The sequence below is a fragment of the Osmia lignaria genome, chromosome 10 (assembly GCF_051020975.1).
Source record: "Osmia lignaria lignaria isolate PbOS001 chromosome 10, iyOsmLign1, whole genome shotgun sequence".
Taxonomy (NCBI): Eukaryota; Metazoa; Arthropoda; class Insecta; order Hymenoptera; family Megachilidae; genus Osmia; species Osmia lignaria.
The window spans coordinates 10,286,471-10,314,221 of record NC_135041.1 but is presented as its reverse complement, the minus strand read 5'-3'; the positions used below and the strand labels follow the sequence as shown (position 1 = coordinate 10,314,221).

Sequence of the window (27,751 nt, the reverse complement as noted above, 5' to 3'; positions counted from 1 at the left end):
GCTGCCAGTAAAGAGAAAAAGCCGCTCTCTCGGTAGGTCGAGAGGGGTTGAAAATTCGCGCAGGCGTTTCCAACGCCGTCCATCGTGGCGCCTCGACGCTCCTCGCAACCCCGAGCCCCGACGGTTCTCCCTGAAGCCGAGTTCCTCCCTCCGTGCACCCTTCGCCGACGAAACGGCGACTCGGCGCTGCTCGTTGCGCCTCGGTCAATCCGCGACTAGTATGGCGCTACGCGCTCCGACACGCCACTGTACGTAGCGTGCTTGCCAATCGACGGCCGATCGTGTACCACGATTAAGGGTCGAAAAGCTTGGTAACCGCGCGCGGAATCCTATTTTTCACTCACCTATGAACCAGCGATACTGATCCTCGAATATACCGGTGTCACTGAAACCGTTTCGTCTCGTTGTATCCGCGCCGAAACAACGGCAAATAAAGGAAGAAAAGCCCGGTTGAACGAAGTTATCGCCGATACGAGTGCATCGTCGTACACGTTTGATCGAACGGGCAAATGCAGACGGAAGGATAGGGTGAGCGGCCAGTTAGAGGGTAGCATGCAACCGCGTGCACACCGCTGGTGACCCGGTGAGGAGGGTCGTAGAGGACGCCGGGTGGTGAGTGGTGATTGCATTGCGGTAACACGGACGGCGATAAGCGCGTGCCAGCTAGTAATAAGTGAAATGATAGCGTCGTTAACAGCAGCCTGATACACGAGGCTCGGACAACAGCTACAGCAGGTGTCTGGCCGAGGTACGAGCTTTAGCAGCAACGATGAGAGCGGCTAAAGCCGATACAAGACGACCAGACAGATCAGAGAGGAGCGAACGAACGCGCGTGTATCGTTAAACCGATTGAAAAGAGGGAAAAAATTAAACAAAAGTGGCTTGAACAGCGAGGGAGAGAAAGAGAGAGAGAGAGACAGATACAAAGAAATGTCAACTGCACAGCTGATCAACGATCAACATGAGAGTAGCGCGTAACTCGTTCGTTCAGAATTAACGCGAAACCAACCGATCCAAGTGGTAGAGTTGTAGCGCGGGACGTAAGCTGGACAACAACATGGCATGTCCTTTTTCACGGGAACGCTTGAAAGCGAGCTGCGAGGAGCAAAGGGAACGAGGGAACGACGGTCAACCGCGGATCGGTCGACTGGGACGAGACGACGGTGGAAAATCGAGACAATCCTCGTTTGAAGTAACGTCGTTGCTGATGAGAGAGGAGACAGACGATACCGAAGACACGCAGACACTGAACCTGAAACACCTGAGGGCCGCTGTTCTGGTGCTGACCAATCCATCGGTAGCTAAACTATCATACTTTATCGTTATAATTTTTTTTTTTTTACATACTTTTTTAACGAACCTCTAGTTGAAAAAGAGAACAGGTTATCAGCTGTGAAAGTTTGCTACAGAGGAATCATCTGATCGCGTTCGAGAAAGAGACTCGAGAAAGTTGGAACACGAGGGTGGAAGTTTCATCGCGCGATATGGGAAACGAGGGGAGTTTATGCGATTTCTCTCTTCAGAGTTTGCCACCTTTCTATAAATTTCTCCGAAAATTTGGGAATTCAATTTTCTCCAGTCTCTTTCTTCTCTCCTGCCCCCTATCCGCACGTTATTACCACGAAAACGCGAGCTCTATTACTGCTTTTACTCGTCCATCCTCGAATATCCTCTTAACGGTCCTCCACACTTGAGAATCACGAGACATCGCGTATCCTCCCTTCGCGTGCTACTCGCATCTTGTTACGTTTCTTCTTTATATGCTGGTTATCGATCAACGTACGATTAAGCGGAGTCGAGACTGTTTCTATCCAACTGGAAACATGTCAAGAAACACCGAGAAATCTTTCCGAGAATTACAGTTTCATCTACGGTGGAACGATGTTTTATTATTTGAAAGAAGAAAATTGATAAACGCATCATTTAAACTCTCTCTGTTATTTTTCCAATATATGAACACCCTTCTAAACATTAAAGTATATGGCAGTCGTAGCATTGTATAAGGGATATGCATGTTTCACAAGTCCGCCGTACGAAGGTTAAAAAGCTTTCACAATTTATCAGCTAAAAAGATAAGGATCCCATACATTTTAGGATGAGAGCTTCTTTATCTTACGCTTTCATTCCTGCTATAAAATATAAAGTTCTAAAATTTCTCTTATCTCAACCTGTGACTTATTAATTTGACAAAACTTCTACTGAAATTGCCCACTCAAATTTATATGAAAATATGAACAGACGAAAAGAGGTCTAAATTTAAATCGTCACCGCATCAGCAGGTCCGCTATTCGAGGGTTAATTTAGATAACGAATGTTCCATCGTATCTCAGATCTATCTAGATCAATTTTGGTAATGCCAAAACCACTGTGCGATGTCATTGGTTTATGGTCGAAGAAAAACAACCGGAATCGAGCTTTCGTATGCATAAGATCCATCTGTTCTTCCAACAACAGCAGAATGTTTCGTGGTCGCCGTAACCGCTTCGTTATTAAACGCGATAAGATCGTCATAGATCGTCTGGCAAGAAATACGAGCAACGTTCTTGCTGTAATACAAATTAGAATTCTTCCCCGCCGGGAATTGGGTCGGAATCGTGTAATAAATGTGTGGTCGAGGAAACTCTTCCGGTTTTGTTCTGTCCCGTAAAAACGGTGCCGAAGTTTCTTGCTGTCTACCTCGACGTACCTCGGCGTCGATTAATAGCCACGCTTATGGAAACGCAACGAGAAATATTTCCTCGAGACGTAAGAAAAAAGAATGTTTCCGCCCTGTGTACCGTGTTTACGATCCCCGTCGAATAATCGACGGCCTCCAGTTCGATACGATTTACGAAATCACTTTCGCGATTCGTTTAACGCCTGATAAATTTCACGCGGGTCTGAGACGGCTTTCAAATAAATTGAAAACGAACTTTTCCCTCAACCGGATCGTGTGATCGAATAAATTCCGCTAAGAATAATCAACGACAAACTTTAACAGAGGAACTATGATTGTACTTTAACAGACATAATTAACGCTTCAATTAATTACAATACAGTTGTGAATCCAGAAGGGCAGCGATTGACTCTTAAAAGTTAGAGTTTACATTGTAAAATAAATTCCTTAAAATAAAAATGTCAATAAATAATTATGCGAAAGAAAATTCAATAATCTACTTTTACATATTTCGTCTACCGCCCAAAGCAAAGCTTCTGGATCCACCCTTATTACGATACTTCATCACTACCATATTTCATCTACCTTATTATTCCTCGAGAAATCACTTCGAAGTTTACAACAATTTGTATCGCGTCAGGTACTATATTTGTTAATTTCATAATTAAACTAATCGAGACGTTAATGAACCTCTCCTTTCCAGCGATATAAAGCAAGCGGATTTCAAAAGTTTCTCTGAGCAGTAGCACTATGTACCAAGTTTTATCGCTTTGTTTTACCACCTAGTATGAATGAAATTTAAAAGTCGTGGAGAAACGAATATGAAAGTTTCTTTTCGTTATACAAACCAGCAAAAATCATTTTAAAGTCGATAGCGTGAAAAAATTTCTTCAATATTCCACAACAGAAGAGGAAGAGAGAGGTTGAATTTACAAGGAACAGGATCCGTGATAATGATCAATCTGGATCGATCGAAGGCTTAATGGTCGGTCGGGTGAAAGATTCGTCCTAAAATCGTCGAGCTTTTTAACGAGGACATCGAGGCCGAACGAAATCGCAGCTAAGGGCGAACAAACCATTGTCGTTGGCCCCATTTTTCCTTGCCGTCATGAAATTCCCATTAGTTCCCTGCATCAATCCGACCCGCGAAGTATAATCGATCCTCGAGGGAGACTCTCGAATGACGCGGCAACGTTTAACATTTGCCAAACGACCCCTTGTGTCTCGCCGCTTCCTCTCTTCGGCCACCAAGACACTACCAGTCATAGTGCAATATGAATTTCAAATTAGAAACGTCCCGTTTGCTGAATTCCTGCATATTGCCCGATACGTTTCAGCAACAAGAATTTAATTCGAATTTGATACCTCCAACTTACAGACTTAATTTGCATATCGAGCGACGGAGTTTTTGTGATAGATCAGTATTCCAATTGTCTGCTGATTCTTTTCACTGAAAAATATGTACGCGGGTAGACAGAATTAAATAAAAAAAATTCCAACACAGTGGAAGCTCAAAAAGATTTAACTAATTTTTTAAGGATTTTGAAACATAGATAGCTCGACACGATCGATGACATTAATTTGAAGCTCAAATCGAAAATTCCCTTCAAGGCATAAGCGATTGGAAATTGGATGTTCGCTAATGGATAATACTAAGCTGTAAATTGATTCGTTCATTGTCTGCTCCAACGAACATTCAGCCCATTTGTATTAAAAGCAATATTCAAATATTTTGCAGAGATAAATACAATGTAAACACGATGTCGAAGCAATTTTTCTATGTACATTTGTCGGGAAAAATTAACGTGCTTCTGTTTCCAAGTTGTGCAAATACGAGCGGAGGAAGAACAGCAACAAGATAGGTTGCTCGAGATAATTATCGCTCAAATATTTAGAATGGACTTCTGAAAGAAACATCTGAGAAGCTAAAGTTTCGTACTCTAAAAAGAACAAAGTTAGGTAGCTCGATTTAAATTAGTTTGAAGATTATTAGAGTATTTTTATAGAAATTTCATGCAGGAATTAGAAACGTTCTGTTGTATATTCTTTTTGCAGAACAGATTGAAAAACCCGCATTGCTGATCACAATCAAAGAGCAACAAGATCTTGATCCCACTCTGACACAAACAGAAACGATTCACGTTTGATTTTGAACAGACAACAGCATGATAGATTGGACGATAGGAGGATGCGACAGTTGTGGTGATAACTTTGTCGAGGAATCCGCAAACCCGATCCCAAGGAGCATCGATATCACACGATTTCAAGCCTCTGTTAACCGCGCTATGATCTATTATTTCAGCTCGGTAAACAAAACCGAGCTTCAAAGAAATCCAATCTTAATGAAACAAACGAACGGCCTGTTGATCGGCATAAACATCGACAGAATCGCGGCTATATCGACGAAAGTCAGTTTGGAAATTTTGACTTTCCTTTCGTGATGCCTTTTCGTTAGTACTCCAAAGTGAAGTGAAATTCGATGCAGGGTTGTTTAATCGAACGGACAGTAACGCTTTGTGGGGTTGTGCGGTTACAACCGCCTCAGTCGGAACAACCGCACCCCGAAGTAACCGCCTCGAAGCGAATCCGCTGGCTCATAATTGCATCGTGATCTTGCGAGACCGTGTCCATTAGTCAATCGAAATAATGCACGTGGAAATCAACTGTTACAACGATAAGCGAGTTCGATTCCATCGGGTTTATATCATCGTGTTTTCGTGGCCCAGGGTTCTCAAGAATCAAATTATAATTTTCGGCGTCGGCAACTCGAACAATTGAGGATCTAATTACACTTTTATGAAGTTTCAATGCCTTGTAAAATATTTGAAAACTTAATTACGAACTTTAACCGATTTCGGATCAATTACGATTCGTATTCCCACTCGTGCATTCGTTAGGTATATGTTAATTAATTAGTTTGCGGTTTGCTACTGTGATAAATGAAGAAAATTGAAATTAATATTATACAATCCTGACAGTACAAATTATGATTAAAAATATACAAAATGTGATGGAAACTAAGGCTGCAGATGAATATTATGACTATACAAGAACCCTCAAATGTGAAACGTCATCGATACATTGAAATCAAGATTGAATCTTATTGTTAGTTACAGTTGCGGAAGCCACACATCGAAGCCTTTCGATTCCTATCGCAAAACTCATGGACAAACAGTTTTAGTTTATTACCGATGAAATCGAATAAAGTATAAAATTTTGTGTCGAGTAATTGAAACCAATAACAAGTCTCGGTTGTATTCTAGAAATGAAATATTGCACGCTGCACTTTCATTAACTACCGTTTTCGCGGTACTGTATTAACTTTTCCACTTTCATGTCGTTTTTGAGTTGAGAATACGTTTTCAGACAAGATATACACTAAGTGAAACATCAAGTACAATTTAAACGTCAAAATAAATCATATGTTAAAGTGGAACCGAGAAGCGGAAAAATAACATCTCGCCGACTTCCTAGGTTAATGAAAAATAAACATAAAATGAAAATGATTAAATAAGATTTTTTCAAAAGTAAATAGAACTGTGCATTAATGGATTTTAATCGATAGCAACGAAAGATTTTTCCAATTCCAACATGTTACATGGAACACTTTATCGGAAGGGTAATTTCAAGTAGAACGACTGTTCTCTTTGGATTCACACTTTTTCCTACACCCTTTCGTCTGCCTCTTTAAACGCTCGCTCGAAAAACTCTTGACGTTCTCTCTGCTCGTTATTGTCGCTATACTGCTCTCACAATTCACTGACCACCCTTAAAAACACTCTTATGCCCTCGTATAGTGTGCAAACGCTTCCTACTGCCACTCCGTCAATTTGAAGTACATCGCTCGAATACCCTATTTTTCCCAAAATACCTAATTCTTCATTGTCTTTTGTTCCGTAAATAATTTTCACCGTTTCATGAGACACAATAGATAATTCTTTAAATTTTTTGCTGAACAATGAAAATATTATTGGGTCATCTAAGGAAGACTTTTTTCGTGGAAACGGTAGTACGAAGAAGTCGCGATATATTTATTTTCTTTGTCAAAATTCTTCAAGGCAAGTGGATCTATCGACGGTTTTTAAGGAGAACCGTTGAAGTAGGCTAGCTCCACCGAAAAAGGTCGAGAGCAATTAACCTAGGAAGTGGCACGGTCGGAGAGATATTATTTTTCCGCTTCTCGGTTCCACTTTTAATTTCGTCGCGCCAGAAAGCGACGTATTCTTTTCTGCTTTGCCGTTTAATTCGCCGGATTCACGGCGCGTTAATTCAATCAGTGCCGCTGCCTTGCCGAAAAATTCGACATTTTCGTTGCTAACTTTCCCACGAGTTTTCATAAACATCGTATTTTCCTCGTGCAGTATAATTCCATTTCTTGTTCTCCTTTTTTTTTCAAATTATTGCTGGTGCTTCAACTGGAAAGTACTTCAGACTAGTTCCAAATTGAGGATTTCTCGAGTAGTTGAATTAATCTGTTTAAGTATTTTCCATGGAAAGTACTTCCTTCGGAGGATTCGGAATTTCAATTTGACGTTGTTTCTGCGATTCTTTGCTGGTACTTTTTCATTAAAAATAATGATGGAAAAGATCTTCAATTGAAGTACGAACTACTTTGAGTTATCCACAAATTTTAGACATCGTGATAAATAAAAGATAAACGCAGCTTTAAAAAATACGATCGTTGATAGGATACAAAGATGGACTCATTGTTTTCGAATGCACTAAATTTTTCAACGCTTCTGAAGGAGGCTCGTAAAGAGGAATTAAACAGATTACGCAGTCTAATCCCGAAAGAGTGGCAAATTAAACCAAGTAGCTTTTACATTGCCTGCTTAAGGTCCATAGCTATGAGAGTTCACTTAACAATAATCGCTAATGGCGGACCGATGCAAATGCAATTGGAACTAGTGCTTGAATTTGCTTCTGCCTTAATGTGCCATTGAAATTTCATACAGCTCGAAACGTAAGGAAAAATTTCGATATTGAGTTTCGATCAATGGACTTCCTTCCAGGAATTCCAAGTGCACTGAGTTTTCTAAAGCAATTGGAATCCAATGTCCACGATTGAGAATTTTCAGAATAGATAAAATATTTGACAAATTTATTCGTAGAAGAACGTCTTCAAGAAATAAACGATACTCTACTTCAAACATTAGCAATGTTGGTTTTAAATCGTTCATGTAATGTAATATGAAAATTTCCAAATGGAAAAGAGAGATATGTACGAGATACACAAATGTTAAGAATTCCTGAAACGCTGAGAGATACTAAAAACCGCAACCAATAACCATTTCTGAAGTTATATGCAGGTTTTATAGGATACTTCACCTTCGCCTTACATCTCGCGTTCGAGCTTTAAAAGTTGAGTTACACTCAAAAGCACTATGGTCGCAAATGTCACGTTTCATTTTTAATGAAGTAAGACAGGAAAAAAATATTCCTTCGTTTCTTTTACATTATCGCGTAATTAATGTCTGGTGCACAGTGAACGATTTTCAATTAAACCGCACCACGATAAAAAGGGTCAATTTTTATTTTAACGTACCTTACACTTCGATTTTCTCCACGTACATAAAATTCAACGTGTGAAATCAATGTCCCATAGATTATTGGAAAAAGGAAAATCACTAGTTGCTTATTTTCATCGTGCCGTTGGTAGTTCAAAGTGGGGCGTATGTACACTGGTTAGATTAAAGGGGAAAAAATCGAGTTTCCATTCAATTAATAAACGACGAATGGATAAATAGAACGTCGGCATGATGTTCAGCCATTATAAGGATAATCGTTGAAGGCGGATGGTGAATCGTGTGGAGAAAGACCTCGTATTATTCGGTTCGCGATAAATTGAATTTTACAATCCATTTGCTACGCATAAAAGAACGTCTCTGGCTCGAGAAGGATTTAACTAGCTGCTAATCGCGAACGAATTCGCTGACTAATGGTCGTACCACGGATTTTTCCTGGTTCGAACAAACCTTGTCATTTTACGACCGACAAAAATATTCTTTAATACCTTGACTATAGAGTCACAGATATCTGTAATAATCAACGTGTAATAAAAGACTTTTCACTGGAAAATTTTATATTTTCTTCCTGGAAGAAAATACACCATCTTATTCGCTTCGATAAGGGCGTTCAATACGGTCGCAGGAGTCGTAATAAATAACAGGGGTTGAGTTTTCTTAGACTTCCGGTCGAGATTCGAAAACAAGGTCGGACGTCGCCTTAAAATATGTGGACCAGATTTTGTCCTGTGTTTGTGTCTAGGTAAGTGTAAATGGAAAACATAAACGATACCCCCGATCGATACGCGGTGGTGGCTTTTACAGTGCTTCCGTGTCTCGAAATAATCGCGTGGGTCACGATGCGTTTTGAACCTGATACCAGGGCAACTATTGTGGCACCGCAACCATCCTGTAGAAACATCCTGATCGATTCGACGTAATAGACTACAGAGAAACAACAACCACAGGCTGTATTTAAATGCGTCGGCAAACATGTACATAGGAAAAATATTGCTGAATACGCTGACGAATTTCGACCAGTTTCAAAAGTAAAACGAAACTATTGATTCTAATAAAAAATCTATGAAAAAGTTTCTAACAAAAACATGAAAGGCAATAGTTTCACGAATTAATCATATTTTTTTTGCACTACAACCGTGCGGGTTATTTTACAGAATGAAAGTCAGTGAACTGTAACTGGAAAGTGCTTGCTGTTACGTTGAAAAAGTTGATTTACGAACTTGTCCGGTGTGGGTGTATTCTCTTCACTTTTACGAGTTTATGCTTTTAAACACGCATACGTGGAAATATCAGCGGAGAACGAAGTAAACGTGTAACAGAGATTATAACCCGAAATTTCTTTTTACAATGTACGTGGCAATTCTATTCAGCGGATTCCACAAATTACAGATATTAAATATTATATTATATTTTATACAGAGTATTTCCCTTCATTTACCAAGAACGAATAATTCTTCAAAGTGGCTATTCAATCGGATAATTGAATCAAATTCTAAATTGAATTTCTATAAAATATCCCCCTTTACCACACATGTTTAAATGAAGTTATCTACTGCTACATCTGTCATCTATTTCGCCGGAGGATTTACAGTTTTAAATTGCAACAAATCCAAATCGCAGCATTTTTATATCGTTGCAATCTCGATCACTTTGAACAATTTCCATCGACACCGTTTCGCTGCACTTTTTCCCTTTCATTGGTTTCATTTCGATTTTCTTTTTCGCCGAGCTCGTTCTTTCCATCAACAACTAATTTCTGCAGGATTGTCGTTAAATCGGAACGCAATTTCTCGGACGGATGGCTTTTCTCGTTCCGATGCTCATAATCCTTTCTACACCCGTTTTCGCCAGGGATCGTAAATAACGGACTGCATCGGGAAAAGATACAAGTTTTATTGAGTCCTGGAACGCAACATGCATTTCCAACGTACGAGGATCCGAACGCAGGCATACTTGCACGTCCTCTGCGGACCAAAAATACGAGACGCGACTTCGATAGAGATAAAAAGGGAAACATTGTTCCACGAAATGCTAAGAGTAATTTAAATTCTTCTATCTGATGCATTCGAAGAACAAAAATTTTGTTAAACAATCACGTTTTGAATTCAGACCAAATAAGAAAATATTCGATTTAGGTCATCTATGAATACTATTACTGAATGTTGGTTATAAGGGATGTGAAAAATATTAGGAAGATACAGGTTAATCTGTGGAACAATTTATCGAGGTTCGATAAAAGACTTCTTCGACCTATGTGCTTCTAAAGACAAGAGCTGTTTCTATTGAAAGGTGGCGGCTGAAAAGGGTAGCCGATATTCGCTTTTGACCTCATTCTGACGATCGAAAGACAAAAATAGGAAGCACAAACCATCCCAGTATTTCAAAATTTGCTTAGAAACCCTCCACCGATGTAACAAGTTACATTTTTTATATTCTCTCTTTTTAGTTAATCCACCGCGCAAATAATAAAAGCTTTTAGCTCATATCTTTTTTAGCTATGAAGATATTTCTCTGTTTGGGTATCTTCGTGTATTCTATACGTTGTACCGTCTCACTGGAGAATTCGCGCGTGAAATTTTTGCATTATTACATTCGCGAGTCTGAGCGGAACAGATCTCGTTATTTTCCTTACAGTATCGTTTCAATTGCATTTATCCTCGATGCAACCCCCAAACCACCACTTCGTTTCGCCTCAATTTCACAGCCAAGTTTCTTTCGGTTTTTTTTTCCACACAATACATTTTCCTTTTTTACCGTAATTTAGCCGGATGAAAAATAACCGAGAGATAAACGATCGTCAATGAGGAAAATGTTAACGCACGCGAAAAAATGATTGAAAATTGATCAAACCGATCCCGAAGCTCGAACAAATGAAACGAACGTTCAATATACGCACTATTTATTACTTTTCTTTCGTGCATTCCAGCTCACTGCAACGTGGAATGTTTAAACAGCACAGCACGTCAAATAAACAACGTTTGAACTAAATGCGATTATCCGTTCCATCGCGTTTCGATATCGAAATAAATTAATATCACAGGATCATTGTATCCTCTGATACAATATTTGTTAATTGAATACACGTGTTCCAGTGGTTGTACACGTTTACCGTGTAATAATTGTGTACGCGAAAATTTGCTAAATTCGTATCGTTGGAACAATGGAAAATTTCATTTTCCATTGAGAAAAAAAGGAATGACTAAAATATATTGATAGCCGATTCGCCTTATCAGTGATACGACTTTTCGCAGTATTTTTCCATTTTCCATTCGCCGTGGAACGATAGACACATTTCAGTATTTTCTGTTCAGAAAAACATAACACTGGTGAACGATACATTTTAAAATGAGATCTTGCTATGGGAAAAGGAACAAAACTGCATATCTCCACGCATTGATGCTTTCAGTGAAAAGGATCTATTCATTATAATCGTTCCCTTTGATTTTCGAAACGAACTTTTATCGCAGTTGAGCTGCGACAAACAACGAATAGACACAATGCTTCGTTCACAGACAATCGTTATCGCTTTGTTCTTTTATCATTGCAGCTACTGCAATGCTACGCATTAAAAAACAGCTCGTTTAAATCTTCAATTAATTTTCCCTACTTTTACCAATTATTCAATTATATCAAGGTTCTGGTAAGTACCAATCACCGGTAAGATCCTTCGCAGGTAATTTTATATCCCAGCTCTCGAATTACAGCTTCAACACGAACGATGTTTGATTTTCTCGTACGTTATTCGTTCCAGCGTGATCGTTTTCGATTTTGTGTACGTTGCGTATATTAAAATCTCCAGTTTCGATTGAATGGTGTCAATGTTTACCGTTTCAACGTGGAGTAAACTTTGGACGCAAGAAACCACGGCACGTTGGACGAGTTTGTTAGAAAAATATTAATTTAATTTTCCATTAGCTCCTTTACCTTACTTTACTTGATTTGATTTGATTTGATTAAATCAAAGCTGTTCTTTTCATGCGTTATAAAAGTTGAATGAAAAATTGTGTTAGTAAATACCCTTGATGATTGACGGAACGATTATGTTCTATAAAGTGTTCATAAACTGAATCACGATAGCCTTGCTCCAAAGAAACTTAAGTTCGAACCACTTCCTCGAGAAATAGGGAATTTCGAAGAAAATCAAAAGTTTATGCGAACTTTTCTTGCTGCCTTAAGTGTAGGAAGTAGGTCCCTCGAATGCTCCGCACGATATACTTCAAACTTTTTACGGGCACATTCTTGCGATTTATATGTACTTCAAAAGATCCGGACTACTCGAAAGGGCTGCTATATAAATGCGTTATTAACTTTCAGCAAGCTTGTTGAAACGTGCTTTCTTTCAAAGAATGAAGATATGGACAGTGGTTTGAATAAAGAAATATATTTAACATTAGAAGGAGAATAAGGTTCTAACGTAATCTGTTATCATTCGAGAGGTAGAGTGTCGCGTTTTCGGTGCAAGAACCATTCCGTAAGTGCATAGTCCATAGGAAATTTGATTTCCAGCAATTCGACTAAGTAACGAGGTTTCGATCATTCGATTCGTCGAACGGAATGGAGCTCTGCCAATTTACACGTCGTACCCCCGCTTTCTGTCCCCGTGTCACTCAGCAAGGGGTGGGGCACAGGGTGGACAATTAGTTTCGCGTTAGCCGTCGGACACGCTCTTGGAATTCTAGATCGTTTCACCGATGTATTTTTCAAAGCGAACACGAGGAGAAAAAATCTAATCCGCGTTCGTCGCGTGCAAAGACGAAACGATTCGAGAACAGCTACACCAGCTGAATTTTTCTGGTGTATTATCATGTTTTCCAATTAACAATCAGCTGAAATATTTATCTATTCTGGAAAATCATGTTCTTCCCAAAACAATCTTCAAAAGACTTGTCAGAAACCCGATCCTTTCTATTCGCTTCCAGACGCTCTTCATCCACCCCTAACTATATCGAAATCTCATTCCTACCTTTGCACACTCGGGTTACTCTCAAAAACACTGATTTCCAGAAAATCCTTCAACGAATTTCACGAAACACAATGGTCTCGTTCAAAGAAATAATTAGATTCGGTTTACATTGTTCCCTTCTGAATCCTTATACCATAACATTAATTGTCAAATACCATAGGTGTTTGGTCTCTCTAGAATGCAAGAATTTACGGTACACAGTTTTCAGTATATTAATGCGTTTAAGAAGAAACGGAGACCAGAAAGCCTGATGCATATTCAAATAGTGGAAGTGCTAGGAGGAAAATAGCAGCAGCGGTCTGAGCGTACCCTATAAAAGCTTTAAAATTCCCTGGAAAATTCTCACGGAATGCTAGAAGTTTGCAACGTGTTCTATTGAAAGAAGACTCTGCTGGATCTAGTTTCACAGAAACACGTGCTATTTTTTGCACACGACCCTTATCGATTTTACCCCCAATCGGAACAAGACTAGCCGAGGCTTTGTGTGTTCGAACTTGTTTCTGCCGAATTCGATTCAACACCCTGCATTCATTGTTCGACAAAGTAATCTTACATTCTTTCACGGTTTTAACTTTTCTAATCTTCAATTCCCTTTTTGCTCTTTTACCCTCGAATTTTTTTACCGTACGTAACATAGCACCTAAAGCCTCATTCACCAAGCTTACACGATTCAATCACTATTTCCGATCGGATTATGGTCCTAAGTACTCACTAATTTATTGCACTGCTCACCTGGTCGATATATCGAAATCTGTCGTCCATCTAAATCCCTATCGATCGAATCCTTAACCCACAATCGACCGCGCAGATTAATTGAACCGTGTTGTCGAATAATTTGTGCTAATTAATAACGCAACACAGGCTGAATGGTGAAATTCGTTTCGAATTTTTTTTTATTCATCGATGCACGAAACGTGGCGATATAAACTGTCCTCATCAATCATGCGAAAACGGTTACCGGTATGGAACAGCATCGAAAAACTGTCACGTTTCGGGAAAAATTGTAAAAGATGCCGTCTGGTATGGAATAATAATAAATTCGATAACCGTTCGATACATTAAGTTGATGGACAGGAAAAAAACGAGGGCCGGCTATTGGGGATAACATTCAAAAACCGGTGAAAGTGTTCTTTGTACCGACTACACGTTTTTCTTCGCGTTAACATATTTATGAATAATGACGCACCCTATGCGTCCCTTGCTTTCTATTGTAAACGTATTCGTGCTATCAGTGAAACTTGGGTATTACACAGAGAAATAATAACATCTCGGTTGTCAACGAGGAAGTAAAATCGAAAGAAAAGTTTAAAATAAAATTCTCTCCTCTTTGCCTAGTTCCGATCGAATATTTACTTTGCTTTTTAAACTTTCTCCTTCATAAAGAAATTTAATCAACTCGACGATTGCGAGCACTTCCTTCCTCGTGTTCCCCTCGAACCGAGGAACTTCTTACCGAGCAGGACCGTTTCAAAGTCAAACAGAAGTAACAGCAAGGGCCAACAATGAGAATTATGTTATCGATCGAATATTTCTTCCTTTCGTCGTCTTTTATCCATTCAAAGTAAAAACTGGCACTTTCACGTAGGATTGCCGTGAATCAGCCGCAAAGAAAGAACGTTCAATTTACCTTAGCCAAATGTCAGCGCATTTCCATTCACTTTGCGCTGTTTTCATTATGCCAGGAGCGAAACGAAAGGTGAAGATGTATCAAGAAATTTGAAGAAAATCAACATTTTCAGAATATTCTTTTTCATAAACGAAATTTTAATTAAGAGGCAATGGGTAACTAGGTCGTGTAGAAGACGAGATTAGAAGTCAGAATTTCTGTTCGTCCAGGGCGACGAATAATGCAGACCGTAATTCAATCGAACGGGTCGCGAAGAACTGGTCAGAAAACGATTTCGCATTTAACCCCAGCGAAGATCGTGTAGGGGCAAAGTAATGTCCCACATAACCGCGTAGAGTAGAAATTCTTCGGAGAATAGTTGCCCATAGCGACGCACCAAGTGGAGCGATAAATTCTACCCGCGCAGCGTGCATCATAATTTACGGTTAAAAGTTGGATCGGGGTCGTGAACAGCCCTTCATCAAATTATCTCGAGCGATTATTAATTTCATTCTAATTTAAAATGCTTTACCAAAATCTTTCGACTCTCGGATGCAGCATAAAGAACCAAAAGAATCTCGATTTTATAATTAAAAAGTTGGATGAATTATTCTAGAAATCGCAACTTTTTAAAAAAAGTTAAAAGAGTTATTTGCCACCTTAACTCTTCAATTATTTCCAGCGACACGTTCGTTTTATGTAACCTTTGCGGAGAAGAATGAAGGATATTCTTTTATAGTTCGCGCTTTAAAAATCCGGTGACAGATGCGGTTTACGCGCGCTTTTTGAGCCGTCTGTTTCAAGAGACGCGGTTATTGGTTTCCCATGTAGCCGCTACCGCGATTCTCCTCTGTTCGAGGAACGCGAATGGATAGAAGCGTAACTTAATCATCTAGATTAAGTGAAGTTGATACGATGGTCAATTTGTGAAATTGAAAGTACTGCGGTGGATTAAATCGTGCTAGCGAGACGGAACTTCTTGGAATTCTTGGTAATGAAGAGGATTCGAATGAAAGTAGCGAGATGCTTATTGTTTTATGAATGCAGCTTAACGTGCTCTTCTATCTTCATTTGCCTCCATTTAAGATTATTAAATTCCAAACTTTTTATTACACTAATTTGTCATTTTACAGAGCGCAAATAAAGTTTGCCTCGTAGACCAACCTAGTTGATTATACATCAAAAACTTTAATACAGAAATGACAAACTAATATAATAAAAAACATTTTCAATTTAGTGGTTTTTATATTTAGTACGTTAAACATCCTACATTGAATACTGGAACTTTTGTGATTTCCGTAATCCTCAGCAACTGTGTATACCCGTTACAATGCACACTGTACAACCTGGTGTAAAGTATGCATCACTTATCCAGCGGATATTTTTTTCTTCACAGATACACCAGTATATACACGAAGACTTTCGTTTGTATTACAGAACGAGGTGGTTGCCGTGGCTCTGGGGGCCCTTTTGAGCAAAGGCGAGGAGCCACTCTCAACCTCGAGGTCTCTGTAAGTACCTCTCCATCTAAATATATCGTCCTCTGTTTTTCACGTAGTTGAAAGTAATATAACGTCGACATGTTCTCGTTTTAATCCCTTCGCTTATAATATCAAGTTGCACTCTTGCTTAAAGTTATCATATGTATATAAGAACCACAAGCTATCAACTTATCATTTATCATCTGCGTTTCCGCGTCGCGACGCGTGCTTGAAAAACGTCGAAAAAATAATTTATTGTTAAAGATACACTGGCAAAATTTATAATCGAAGTTCCGCCTCTAACCGTGCACTATTTTACTCGATATTTCAGTGAGAAACTGCTGTACAACGTCGATGCTGAAGAGAACTATAACTTACTGGAGGACATTTACGAGACACTTAGCTATGAATGCGGTAAGACGTTACTACTAACAAAATGTTTCCGTAGAATAAGAAAGAATAATTGATGTTCCTTATTTGTCATCGGGATATCTATTCGCCGTCGCGTCATTGCAAACAAATTAAGAATGCAATGATGATTATTGACGTTTCGCCGTTTTCCGAAGCCGTACCCAGCCAAATCTTCTCTTGTTTCTAGAGTTGAAAAGTTATACGACAACTTCGCTGGCTTCCTGTTCGAAAGTTACAAGACGCTTATAGATCCCTCTTGCTGGTGCTCCAGCTTTGCAAAAGAGATGCAAATTCCTTCTGACAAATCAGGCAAAAAAGTACCGAGCTGTTTCGAAATCCAGGGCACATAATAACAATAGTCTTTTCTGACACGTGTTTCAAATAATTGATCATTTTAAAACGATCATAGTAATCTGATCATCCGCTACATATTAGTCGCGATAAATCATCTTTTACTCTTGCAAAAGACGCACAAAGTGTACTATCTTTCAAAAACCTTTTTAGTACTATTCATCATGATGATCATCAAGGAGAGACTGCTGTTTATTAACGTGTCAAGGCATAAAATGCTCGTCTCTGTTCAAAGAAAACACATTAAGTCTGTAAATTAAGACACGAGGAACGTATCGTAAAATAAAATCAAGACTGTTTATAAACATCAGTCTATAGTCACGTTTAAGATGAAGATTTCATAATGCCGAATGGACTGCAATTTACGTATCTTTTGGAGTTTATTCAGGACCGTGTTGAATACGAAAATTCCTTCGACAAAGCGTTATGAATATCGCGAGGCTTCTATTAGAGAAAAGAAGAAAAGAGAAAAATTGAAACTCAATGAATAGAGCGTCGAGAGTATCTATTCATTCACGGAAGCCACAGCTAATTTCGTTGAGCCTGTCTGTTCGCCGCGATTCACCCTTAAGCGTCTTGGGCCGCTTTGCTCTTTCACAGAGGCGTTGGTAACGCGGGATTCGTTAATACAGGCTTGACCGAGTTTTTAATTGAATGACCACGGAATAGCGCGAGAAACCAATCGATATGCAGCCGCGTGGTGGTAAAATATTCAAAGGTATTCCATCTTGGTAACAGAGGCACAACTTGTAATCCCCTTTTATCCGTCTTCATTGAAAGATCGATGCATCTCATCGAAATCCGACCGAATAAATCCTGACTGTGAGGAGAATCGAAAGGAACGGCTTTAGAAATTTTTCAAATTTATCTTTATTACGCGTCGATAAAATTTATGACTCATAGTAAAAAAGTTAAAGTTGAAGGAGCAAAAAATTAATTATTCTATCTTTCATTTAAATTCATCTCCACAAATATACGATTTATTAAAAAGATACACGGATGAAATTTTTGCAAGTATTTGTAGAGAGTTCTAGGATCCTTGGAAGCAGCTGCAACCAATTTCCTTGTTACGAAATTCGAAGGGTGGGCTAGCAGAGACTGGTAATTAAGCGGAGAAATGCAAATTCACGATACCACGAAAATACCCGGGAACTATGCCAGACACGCACGACGTTATCTCGATGATTCGGTTCTAACGAGATCGCCGTTGCATAGCTTGCAAGAAACGTTCCATCTGCGAAACTTTTCACGATGAACGATATACGATATGTATGTAATTCTCTGACGGGAAAGATTAATGAAGTCGACGAGCGTGATCGAAGAAAATTGCATTTGCGTTAACAGGATCGCGTGAATCGTATTTTATTCGAGTAACAGCCTGCTTATCGATTTCCGTTTAACGAAAAATACCTGTGTGTTGTTCTCTTAAAGAAATACTTGATGATCCACAAACTGCAAGCGAGATATTTCAATTTTCAACGACGTTTCGTCGGTAAATTTTTATACACGATGTAAACAAGTAGAAATACTTCTTGTTAATGGAAAAAGCGAAGTTCTGCGTATTCGTAAAAGATCAGCTGTGTATTTGAGCATCAACAGAGAGGGAAGATAATAAATTGAGTGGATCAAATGCAGCTGCACTTCTTATTCCTTGCGTTGCATAAAAAATTGTGGCTCCCTAAGAAGTTTAAAGGATCTTAGAAGATTCGAGGAGATTGAAGGAAACTAGGGGATCAAGATGGTCCAAGAGATCCGAGAAGTCTCAAATATCTTCGGGGTATAGAAAGTTCAAAGCACTTCAAATCAAGGGTTCAAAGGAGTTAAAGAGGTTTAATCATACAAATTGCTCGAGAAAGTTTTAAAAATCAATTATGTTGTTTGAAAGTAAAACTTTGAAGGATTCCGAGCGTTCTGATTCCTTTATTATTCAGAAAATTGAAGACCCGGTAGCTTCGAAATATTGGACGATTTATTGCATCGTGAAACTATCGTGTACACACCAGTCGGTGTTTTATGGGGTTGTTAACTGAAACGTTAAAGTGACTAGTTTTAAAACGAGCCAATATTGTTGGAGGATAGTTAGAGAGTAGTTACCATAATTATCTTTACTCAATTAGCTGTGATAGAAATTTATTACATTCAACGATAGCTACAAGTTGTGCCAACGGAACTTTTAAAATCGTGGTTGCATATAACTATGTTATATGAGCTTTAATCAAGTTACTAATTCACTATTCATGTATGTACACCTATGAAGTTATTATACGGTATAACTCGCGATGGAATTCAGCGGCGTAATGGATCGTCCTAGTTTTTGCCTCGTATGCTCAACACTAAACGATTATTCTCTAATGTCATGATAATGACCTGTTTAACAAATGTATAAGAGGAGGGTTTTCTTCAACGCTTCTTGATTAAAACGAGTTTTACTCGAAACAGTAACAAAATAAAGAAAAAGGATCTCAAATCTAAAATTATATGTTTCTAAAATTTTAACTAATTAAACTGATTCATTTCGCAATTAAAGCTTCCAATTATCAGCTTACATTGTCAGTATAATGCTGGTGGTATCCAAAATGATCAGTTCAAAGGATAATTCCTTATGCAACAAACCACCTGGACAATACAAACTCTCTACCACCAAGTAATGGTACACTTCATTGGTGGATCTTAATGATCCACCGAGAATTCCAAACCACCACGTTCGACGGGATGCAATATACGTTGTCAGGTGGTTCTGCCCCATCCTTCATCTTCGAGGGGCATGTTAACCTAATTTGCATTTGGTTGTCAAGTACTGTAGCTATAGTGGAGCATGCTCGGTGAACGTCCCATTAATCATCATGGACAATCAATATGCAAGGTAACGTATTCAAATTCGACTTCCGCGTCGGAACTTATCAATGATTTCCGGGAGAACCGTTCTGTTCAACGGGAAAGACATTGGGAAGTCACGAGCATCGTTTACAAGATGTTTAATCGTATTTACACTTTAACCTTAGAACAGCGGAAACAGAGTTAATGGTGACATAGAGCTATGAAACTTCATTGATATTATAAGGATCGAAGAAGGTTATTGATTAGCAACAAAGAAAATACAATTTTTAATGAATTCTGGTTGGATAAAAAAAGAATCACGTTCGATGTCGCAATTGATTGAACAATATTTTCTCCTGTATCAGAATCAAATTGAACAACAAAGAGTTAACATGGTAAATGTTTCTTTTGCCGTTAAATGGTTGTACAACAAAAGATTCGATGATAAGAATTTATTTGTTCATTACCACGACACACCGTGCGCTAATGCAATAATACTGGTCGACCCTTTGTAACCGCATTATGGCGTACAGGCACAGCTTGCGCTTTCACAATTAGATAGAACATCCTTCTACCCGTCCTGTGAAGATTCATTTTCGACCAGGCTTGATACAATTTTGCTCTCAAATTCATTATCGCAATACCTTTTGTATTTTCAACACAGCTTTCAAATATTCACGCTGAATATCCAAATAATGGAATGAATTTCTTATTTCATGGTCATTGATATTCGCAAACTTCGTGGCTACCATTGAAACCTATTTTCTCTTAAAGTTAAAGGGACACGTATACTTATACAGTTTCGAAGGAGGAAAGATTTACACGGTGCTGCTTGCCATCGAACGTGGCGTGCCCATCCAACGTTACCGATAACTGCCAGAAGGAAGAAAAGAAAAAAAGAAACAATAAAAGGGTGGTTTCGAGCAGAGAGTTGCACGTGATCGTTCTTCGGAGTTGGCGAAGCGCAAAAAGGATTTCTCGTGTGATCCTGATGGAACCTCGAGTAAGAGTGCCTCGAGTCGTTCCGGCTCGAAAAGGCGTATCTGGTATTAGACCTTTTCCAGTATTGGCTTGTGGAGGCGGCTCACACAATCCTGATACGTCAGTTACACCGTGCTAACGGTAGAAAGAAATTTATCTGGACGTAGCATCGACGTTTAAAAGGGTACAAATCTTCGAAGCTATTCCAAATATCCGTCTTCATTGTATTTGGTCATTTCGTAAATAATGCGGTTTTTCTCACTGTTGAATTTCAAATAATCGTATTGAATATAAAATTAGTTTAGAATTGTCGATATACGTAGGAAGACCATGTGTGGAACAACAGATAGGAGAAGGGTACGTTGGCTACTAAAGTGCACCCTCTCGACATATTGTCCCAATTCAATCAGTCGTGAATATCAACGTTCTCTCAAAGGGAGTATGCTCGACGAGGCTTCACAGAAATCGTCCTGCGAATGATCATGGCTGAGAATCGTGCCTGAGAATTATGCCCGACAATCATGCTCCTCTTTATTCGCAGGACCATCGAACGTCATGGAAATACTGTTGCCATAGTGTGAGAGCCGCTTCATACCAGTACTCGATCAGGAATATTGATCACAACAAACAGATAGAGAGAATCTTTTCTTCACGCCTGTCAAGGACAATCGTATTTTCCTCGAAGATAGAGCTTTATTGAAAGTATCTGTGGATGATATCTTTCTCGACATTTTTTGCTTCTTTTTAATGCTTCCTTTTTTCTCGTATTTATAATTATGTAAACTTATATTTTCTTTATAATCTCATCGTGTTGGATTTTACAAAAAATCTGTCAAAAGTACGATACCTAACCGGGGTGCATTGATTATTCAATAGGAAATATACATTGATGATTCATAATATTATCTTACACTTATTAGTAGCTACTTATTTTTCCAAAATCGATGTCGTTCAAAACTTCAACAAATTTTTAAGTGTCTTACTAAAGCTCTCTTACTTGAATATTCTGTTATTTGAATAGTGCAATATTGGAATTTTGAGCGTATTCTAATATCCGTAAATTAGCTTATTCGCACACTCGTGTTCTCTAATTAGTACGGATAATGAAGGTTGTACCGTGATTGGAAGGGATTGGAAGTGTTTATTAACTCATCGTTATTGGTGTCCTTATGACCTGGATACGTTCTGTTGGACAAGAATTTCGTTGATAACCGAGAGCAGGTGAACAACATACGAACTGCCAAGGGGCCATCGATTTGTCAAGGTTTTCCGGACGATTTGGCAGGCTGTCACAGAAACATCACGCGATGTTCCAGGCTATTGGCCGAGCGTATTATATAGCTCGATGCCAACCGCTATTGATTATCGCGTGCTGGCAGTGACATTCGGTAGGAAATAATACGCGCAGCCATTAGAACAACCCGTTCAGGTCGCGTCGATTTCCCGATTTGCAACGGAGCTAACCACCATGATTCGCATACCGTTTCGAATCTATCAGCCATTTATCGACCACCAGCACGAACCTGCTGGCGTAAACTTTCGCCACATTCGTCTAAGCGTTTAGCGTAATTTCCACGTCCAGTTTGCTATGCCGAAGGGAATAAAGGAACGTCAGGCGGGAAACGCGCGTCAGGAATCACAGTTTCGGTTAGTTTGCCGAGTAACATTCGTGGAAAGCAGAAATGACCGCTTGCACGAAGCTTGAAACTGATTGAAACTGAAAACGAGCTCTAACGAAGAGAACGTGAAAGAGGATGAGTGAAAATGGTTAAATTGATGGTCCTTTCTATGCTTCGAATTCTAAACAGACACGATTCTATGAACTTTGAATCACTTTAAGCGAGCATTAATTTATCTTAAATGTATCAGAGCAAAATATGATTCTTCCTTTTTTCTCTTATATTTTTCTACCGATAGGAAAGACTCGAGTAATTCCATCCGTCGCGTTGTCTCGTCAGCAAAATTACAATTGCATTCGGGTCAGTGCAACGAATAGGTCGAACGAAACAAATTGAAGCTTACTGGCCTGTTTTCTTCTAGTTTTTTCCTTTAATCTTCTGTAATCGAGAAACATTATTCGAGCCCTCTAATTTAGAGATATTAAATTTTTGACCGATCTCTGGTGTTCACGCGCGAAAAGTCCGATTGCTCGGATGGAAGTTAAAAATGTGAAGAACGAGCATCGCAGTTGTAAACTGTAAAATGTTAGCTTTGAGAAACTATTACAGTCGCAAGTTGGTCGAGTGGCATTACATGCGGTCTAAAAGTTCGCGATGCTGAGAAGGATGTCACTCCGAAAGTTTACGAATCGCTGGAATCGTGATCTGGTCTTTAACTTTCAAGAAAATTGCTTTCCCTCGCTATCATGCGAAAGATTGCAGAGAAACTTATTGAAATTTTAAAAGATTAACATAGGAATTCATTCATTTTCCATTTGCGTTAAGATGGATTAAGTGTAATGAGAAATTAATAAAATAAGATTCTGTGAGAATAACTATTATTACTTTTTCACGTGGCAGCCTATCAATTCTCGTCTCGTTCTTTTGTTCATTCAAGAATGATCAATCCTTCAGAGCCGTGTAAGCTCGTTGTGCGCGATTATTCGACGCCTACAGCAAAGAATTCAGCTAATTCAGCGAAATTTTTTTCAGACGTAGAGGTGAGCACGTTTTTCGATCACCTCGGTCAGGAGCTGATCTACACCGCTTGTGTCGGTCTTCTTGAACGGGCGTTCCGTTGCCTCGGCAATGATCTGACAGCTTTTCTGACTACTCTGGACGGCGTGAACGACGTTGTGCAACATCAGTCTGGATCTGAAGCGGAGGCAGAGTTCGTATGCATCGCCACGCCGGAAGCGATAGAGCTGCATTTCACAACTGACCATCCATCTATCGCGTATCTACTTGTTGGCAGCTTGAAAGGCATCGCCAGACAGTTTTATAACGACAATGCGAACGTGTATATTCTACCTGACCCCTATAATACGAAATTTTTTAGGTATGTCCCATCGACGTTACTTTATTTGCCTTCATATGAAAAATAATTTTTGCATCTACGCGAGAGCGATTGCAATAAATGAGTATTGAAATCCGTACGGTTCATTTTATGCTTCGATATAATATCTTTGAAATAAAACGAGTTCGAATCGAATGCGTTTTAATATTGCGTTTTTAATGAAGCTTTTTACGATGTGTACGTGTAACCAGTATATGGAAGATAGATGGTGAAACTTGATCTGAAAAGCTCTTTAATTATGACATCCGAGAATAGGGTGAGTTGTAACGTATCATGTTTTTATGAAACATTACAATTTGATGTGGAATATATCCATTCAAAATTAATGTACTTTTAATTTATTAATTACTGGAACACTTAAATTAAATATCCTGGTACAAAAGAAATTGTTAATATGTGTTCGAGCTTCGTTATACGTTCGTGTAGAAAAAAAAATTCGTTCAATAGCAAATCTACCTCTACTCATTTCTTCGGAGTACCACAGTTAAAGCATTTCAAAGCGAGTTCTATAATTGGTTCATTACACTTGGATTTAATTAAAAGTTTACGGAAAGAAAATCTTTTCAACCTCGAATGCACGTTTCTAAATTGGTAGATCGAATGTTCTTTATCGCGAGTGAAGAAAATTGTGGGTCGAGAACGTGTAGATTACAACAAATTGAAATTACAACTGGAGGGTTGAAAATTTATTATTAAGTTCTCGTTTCATTGCTTTGCCAAAACAAGAATTGGAAATCATAAGATTCGCAACCCAGAAACCAAGTACCATGCGTCGCCGACTCTCCGGACGGATCTTTGAATCTCTTTTTTTCTGTAGAAGAAATTTCTAAGTTCGATTCCTATTTTATCACTTTAACGAAAATATATCTAATAATTTTCAATGATTTGTTTCACAGGTATCGTATTACGCCAGAACGTTACAGCGAACAGTTGCTAGTCGATTCAGAGGTCGACGATAATGTCGATACGGTCACGTCTCCTTTCCGTCCACTTTCGACCGAAGCCACGGACCTTCGTATGGGGGTTGCGAGTTTCTGCAAAGCGTTTCCATGGCACTTTGTCGTCGATCGACAATTGGAGCTCGTGCAGCTTGGTGTCGGATTCATGAGGATCTTCGGACATCATCTAAACCGATTGGGGCGAGAAATATCGACGTACTTCGTCTTTACACGACCTAGCGGGGTTACTTTGACCTTTCACGAGATACTGAAACGAGCGAACACACCTTTCGTGTTGACCCTACAACGACCACAAGGCGTTGATAAATATCCCGCGGAGGTACATGAATATATTTATCCGTACGGTGATTAAGAACGTTGTAACATTACGTAAACAGACGTTGAAACAGTCTGCATTAATTTTCTGTTTTAATTAACACGTTGTCTGCTACGGTGAACATGAACGTGTACACTAAGGCATTTATAGTAACAATTCTCAAGAATATCATGATATAATCTTTCTTACATTTTGTTTTAAATTATTAGCGTGATAACGAAATTATGTAGAATTTTGAAAGTTACAAATTCCCTATTCCCGAAATACAAACTTGCAAACCAATTGTTAGGATGTTCGATAACAAGGTATCATTTTGATCCGACCCAAATTAAACTTTATTGTGTATAATATACATTGCCCACAGTGGATAACGTTTCCTGAATTTTGTTTCCAATGGGATTTCAATCGTTCCAGGGCTTAGAGATGAAAGGTCAGATGGTTCATTGTCCAGAATCGGATTCCATCCTATTTGTGAGCTCACCATTTCTAAACGGTCTGGAAGGACTAACTGGCCGAGGACTTTTTATATCTGATATTCCATTACACGATGCAACAAGAGATGTCATTTTGGTTGGAGAACAAGCCAGAGCCCAGGTATAATCAAATTCACCCTCCATTATCCTATCAGTTACGTTGGGAAGAATTCATAAAAGCGATATATTATACCTTCTATTGATAAATGTATTCCATTAACATTGAAACAAAGTAGATTATGTATACAACGTTATGTATTATTGACAATTTTATTGTTAAAACATTGATTAATGTTTTTGGTCGATAAGGTCGGAGTTTTGTTAGTTACCTCGACATAGGAGGCGCCAGCTTATGGGTGACGCCATGTTCTAGGCGGCGCCACCGTAACACATGGCGGTTTAAATCAAAGGATGTTACCAGAGCCATTCTTACAAATCGCAGAAAAATGAATTTTAAACTACTTTGTAAAAATATAGCAATAATAACTTTGTTATTCAGGATGGTTTAAGAAGACGAATGGATAAGCTGAAGAGTTCGATAGAAGAAGCAAACCATGCTGTGTCTGCTGAAAGAGAAAAAAACGTCAGTTTGCTTCATCTTATATTCCCTCCAGATATAGCGAAACGTTTATGGTTGGGTAAGAATTGAAATTATAAAATTTAGAATCCATAATATGCTTTGAAAAAGATCTTTTTCATCTGAATTTGTATTCTTACAGGAGAAACAATCGAAGCAAAGACCTATCCAGAGGTAACAATGCTTTTCAGTGACATTGTTGGTTTCACGGAAATATGTTCCACAGCGACACCAATGATGGTCATCAACATGCTCCAAAACCTTTACGAACAATTCGATTCATTCTGCGGTCAGTTAGACGTTTATAAGGTGCGAAATTTTTTATAGAAATTCATCCAGGATTGTAAATTTTACGTACGATATAGAAAAGATTAACTGTATTGTCTGTTATTAATTAAAATGAAAATTGTAGGTGGAAACAATCGGAGACGCCTATTGCGTGGCGTGTGGTCTACACCGTGATACCTGTATTCATGCACAACAAATAGCTTGGATGGCTCTAAAAATGATACAAGCATGTTCTAATCATCTAACTCACAAGGGTAAACCAATAAGGGTAAGAATCAATTCTCTTTCAGAATTATTGATTATAGTGACACAATTTTTTATGAATCGCATATTATTCTTTTATTAGATGCGAATTGGCATTCACACTGGAATGGTGTTGGCAGGAGTTGTTGGAAAGAAAATGCCAAGGTATTGTCTTTTTGGTCACAACGTTACTTTAGCGAATAAATTCGAATCTCTAAGCGAACCACTTCGTATCCACGTTAGTCCAACGACATACGAGTAAGTAATTAGTGATATCAATTAGATTGGAATTAATAATTCAAGCTACCATAATTTAAGTTTATTCTCCATCCACTGAGTTAAAATGTTACTTTTCGTTGTAAAATAGTAAGAGTGGAGGTAATATTCTATTCTGTGCTATTATAAATATAAAATTTTAACTCAGTGATAAACTGTATATTTCCATAATTACGATTAGATTTCACGTTAATCACATCAACATCTGTTTATGGCAGCTTATTGAAATATCCCGTACCAGGATTCGAGTTGGAACCGCGTAGAAAGGAATTCCTGCCAAAGGAATTTCCGGCTAACATCGAAGGAACGTCTTATTTCCTGTACGGTTACAAGCACAAGGACGTAGATGTGAATCATCCTTTGGATCTTCATATTCAAAGCGCAATCAGAGAATACGGAATTGGCGCCAGCTTGTAGATAACCAATAAAATCATAAATCGTCTCAACGAACGCGTGTCGTCCGTGAATGTCGCTGTACCAATGCTACTTTCTTCGTAATAACACTTTCAATGAATTCACGAAACAAAAAAAGAAAAAACTGGCACCGTCTAACGACGCTGATTCTAACAGCCTGACGGCCGATTCGCGAGCCGGTAATATTTATACGCAGAGTTTTAGGTTACAATTATTATATACTTATGACCATATGAACAAATAAATCCGTATGATAAACTGTGATTATGACTTATTACTTCACTATAATTTGTACGTTTACCTTTTGCTATGAAAGGTTAACATTTCACTTATTAATTCTCAAACAAATTAGGAATACATTATTTTCAAGATAGTATTTTATATTATAAACAAAAATAA

At 38.6% G+C, this 27,751-nt stretch overlaps 2 protein-coding genes across 5 annotated transcripts in view; one reads left to right on the top strand and one right to left on the bottom strand.

Annotated features, from left to right (window-relative positions):
- Gycbeta100B (guanylate cyclase soluble subunit beta-1-like) overlaps positions 1–27,751 on the bottom strand; it is a 68,669-nt gene that overhangs the window by 33,380 nt on the left and 7,538 nt on the right. The gene's annotated exons all lie outside the window — the stretch shown is intronic.
- Positions 194–27,700, top strand: Gycalpha99B (guanylate cyclase 1 soluble subunit alpha 2). Its single transcript, XM_034339838.2, has 11 exons — positions 194–1,297; positions 16,188–16,261; positions 16,563–16,645; positions 23,443–23,788; positions 24,703–25,084; positions 25,496–25,675; positions 26,054–26,192; positions 26,274–26,440; positions 26,544–26,687; positions 26,766–26,920; positions 27,157–27,700. The coding sequence occupies exons 1-11, from the start codon at positions 1,058–1,060 to the stop codon at positions 27,353–27,355; spliced, it is 2,109 nt and encodes a 702-aa protein (XP_034195729.1). The 5' UTR covers positions 194–1,057; the 3' UTR covers positions 27,356–27,700.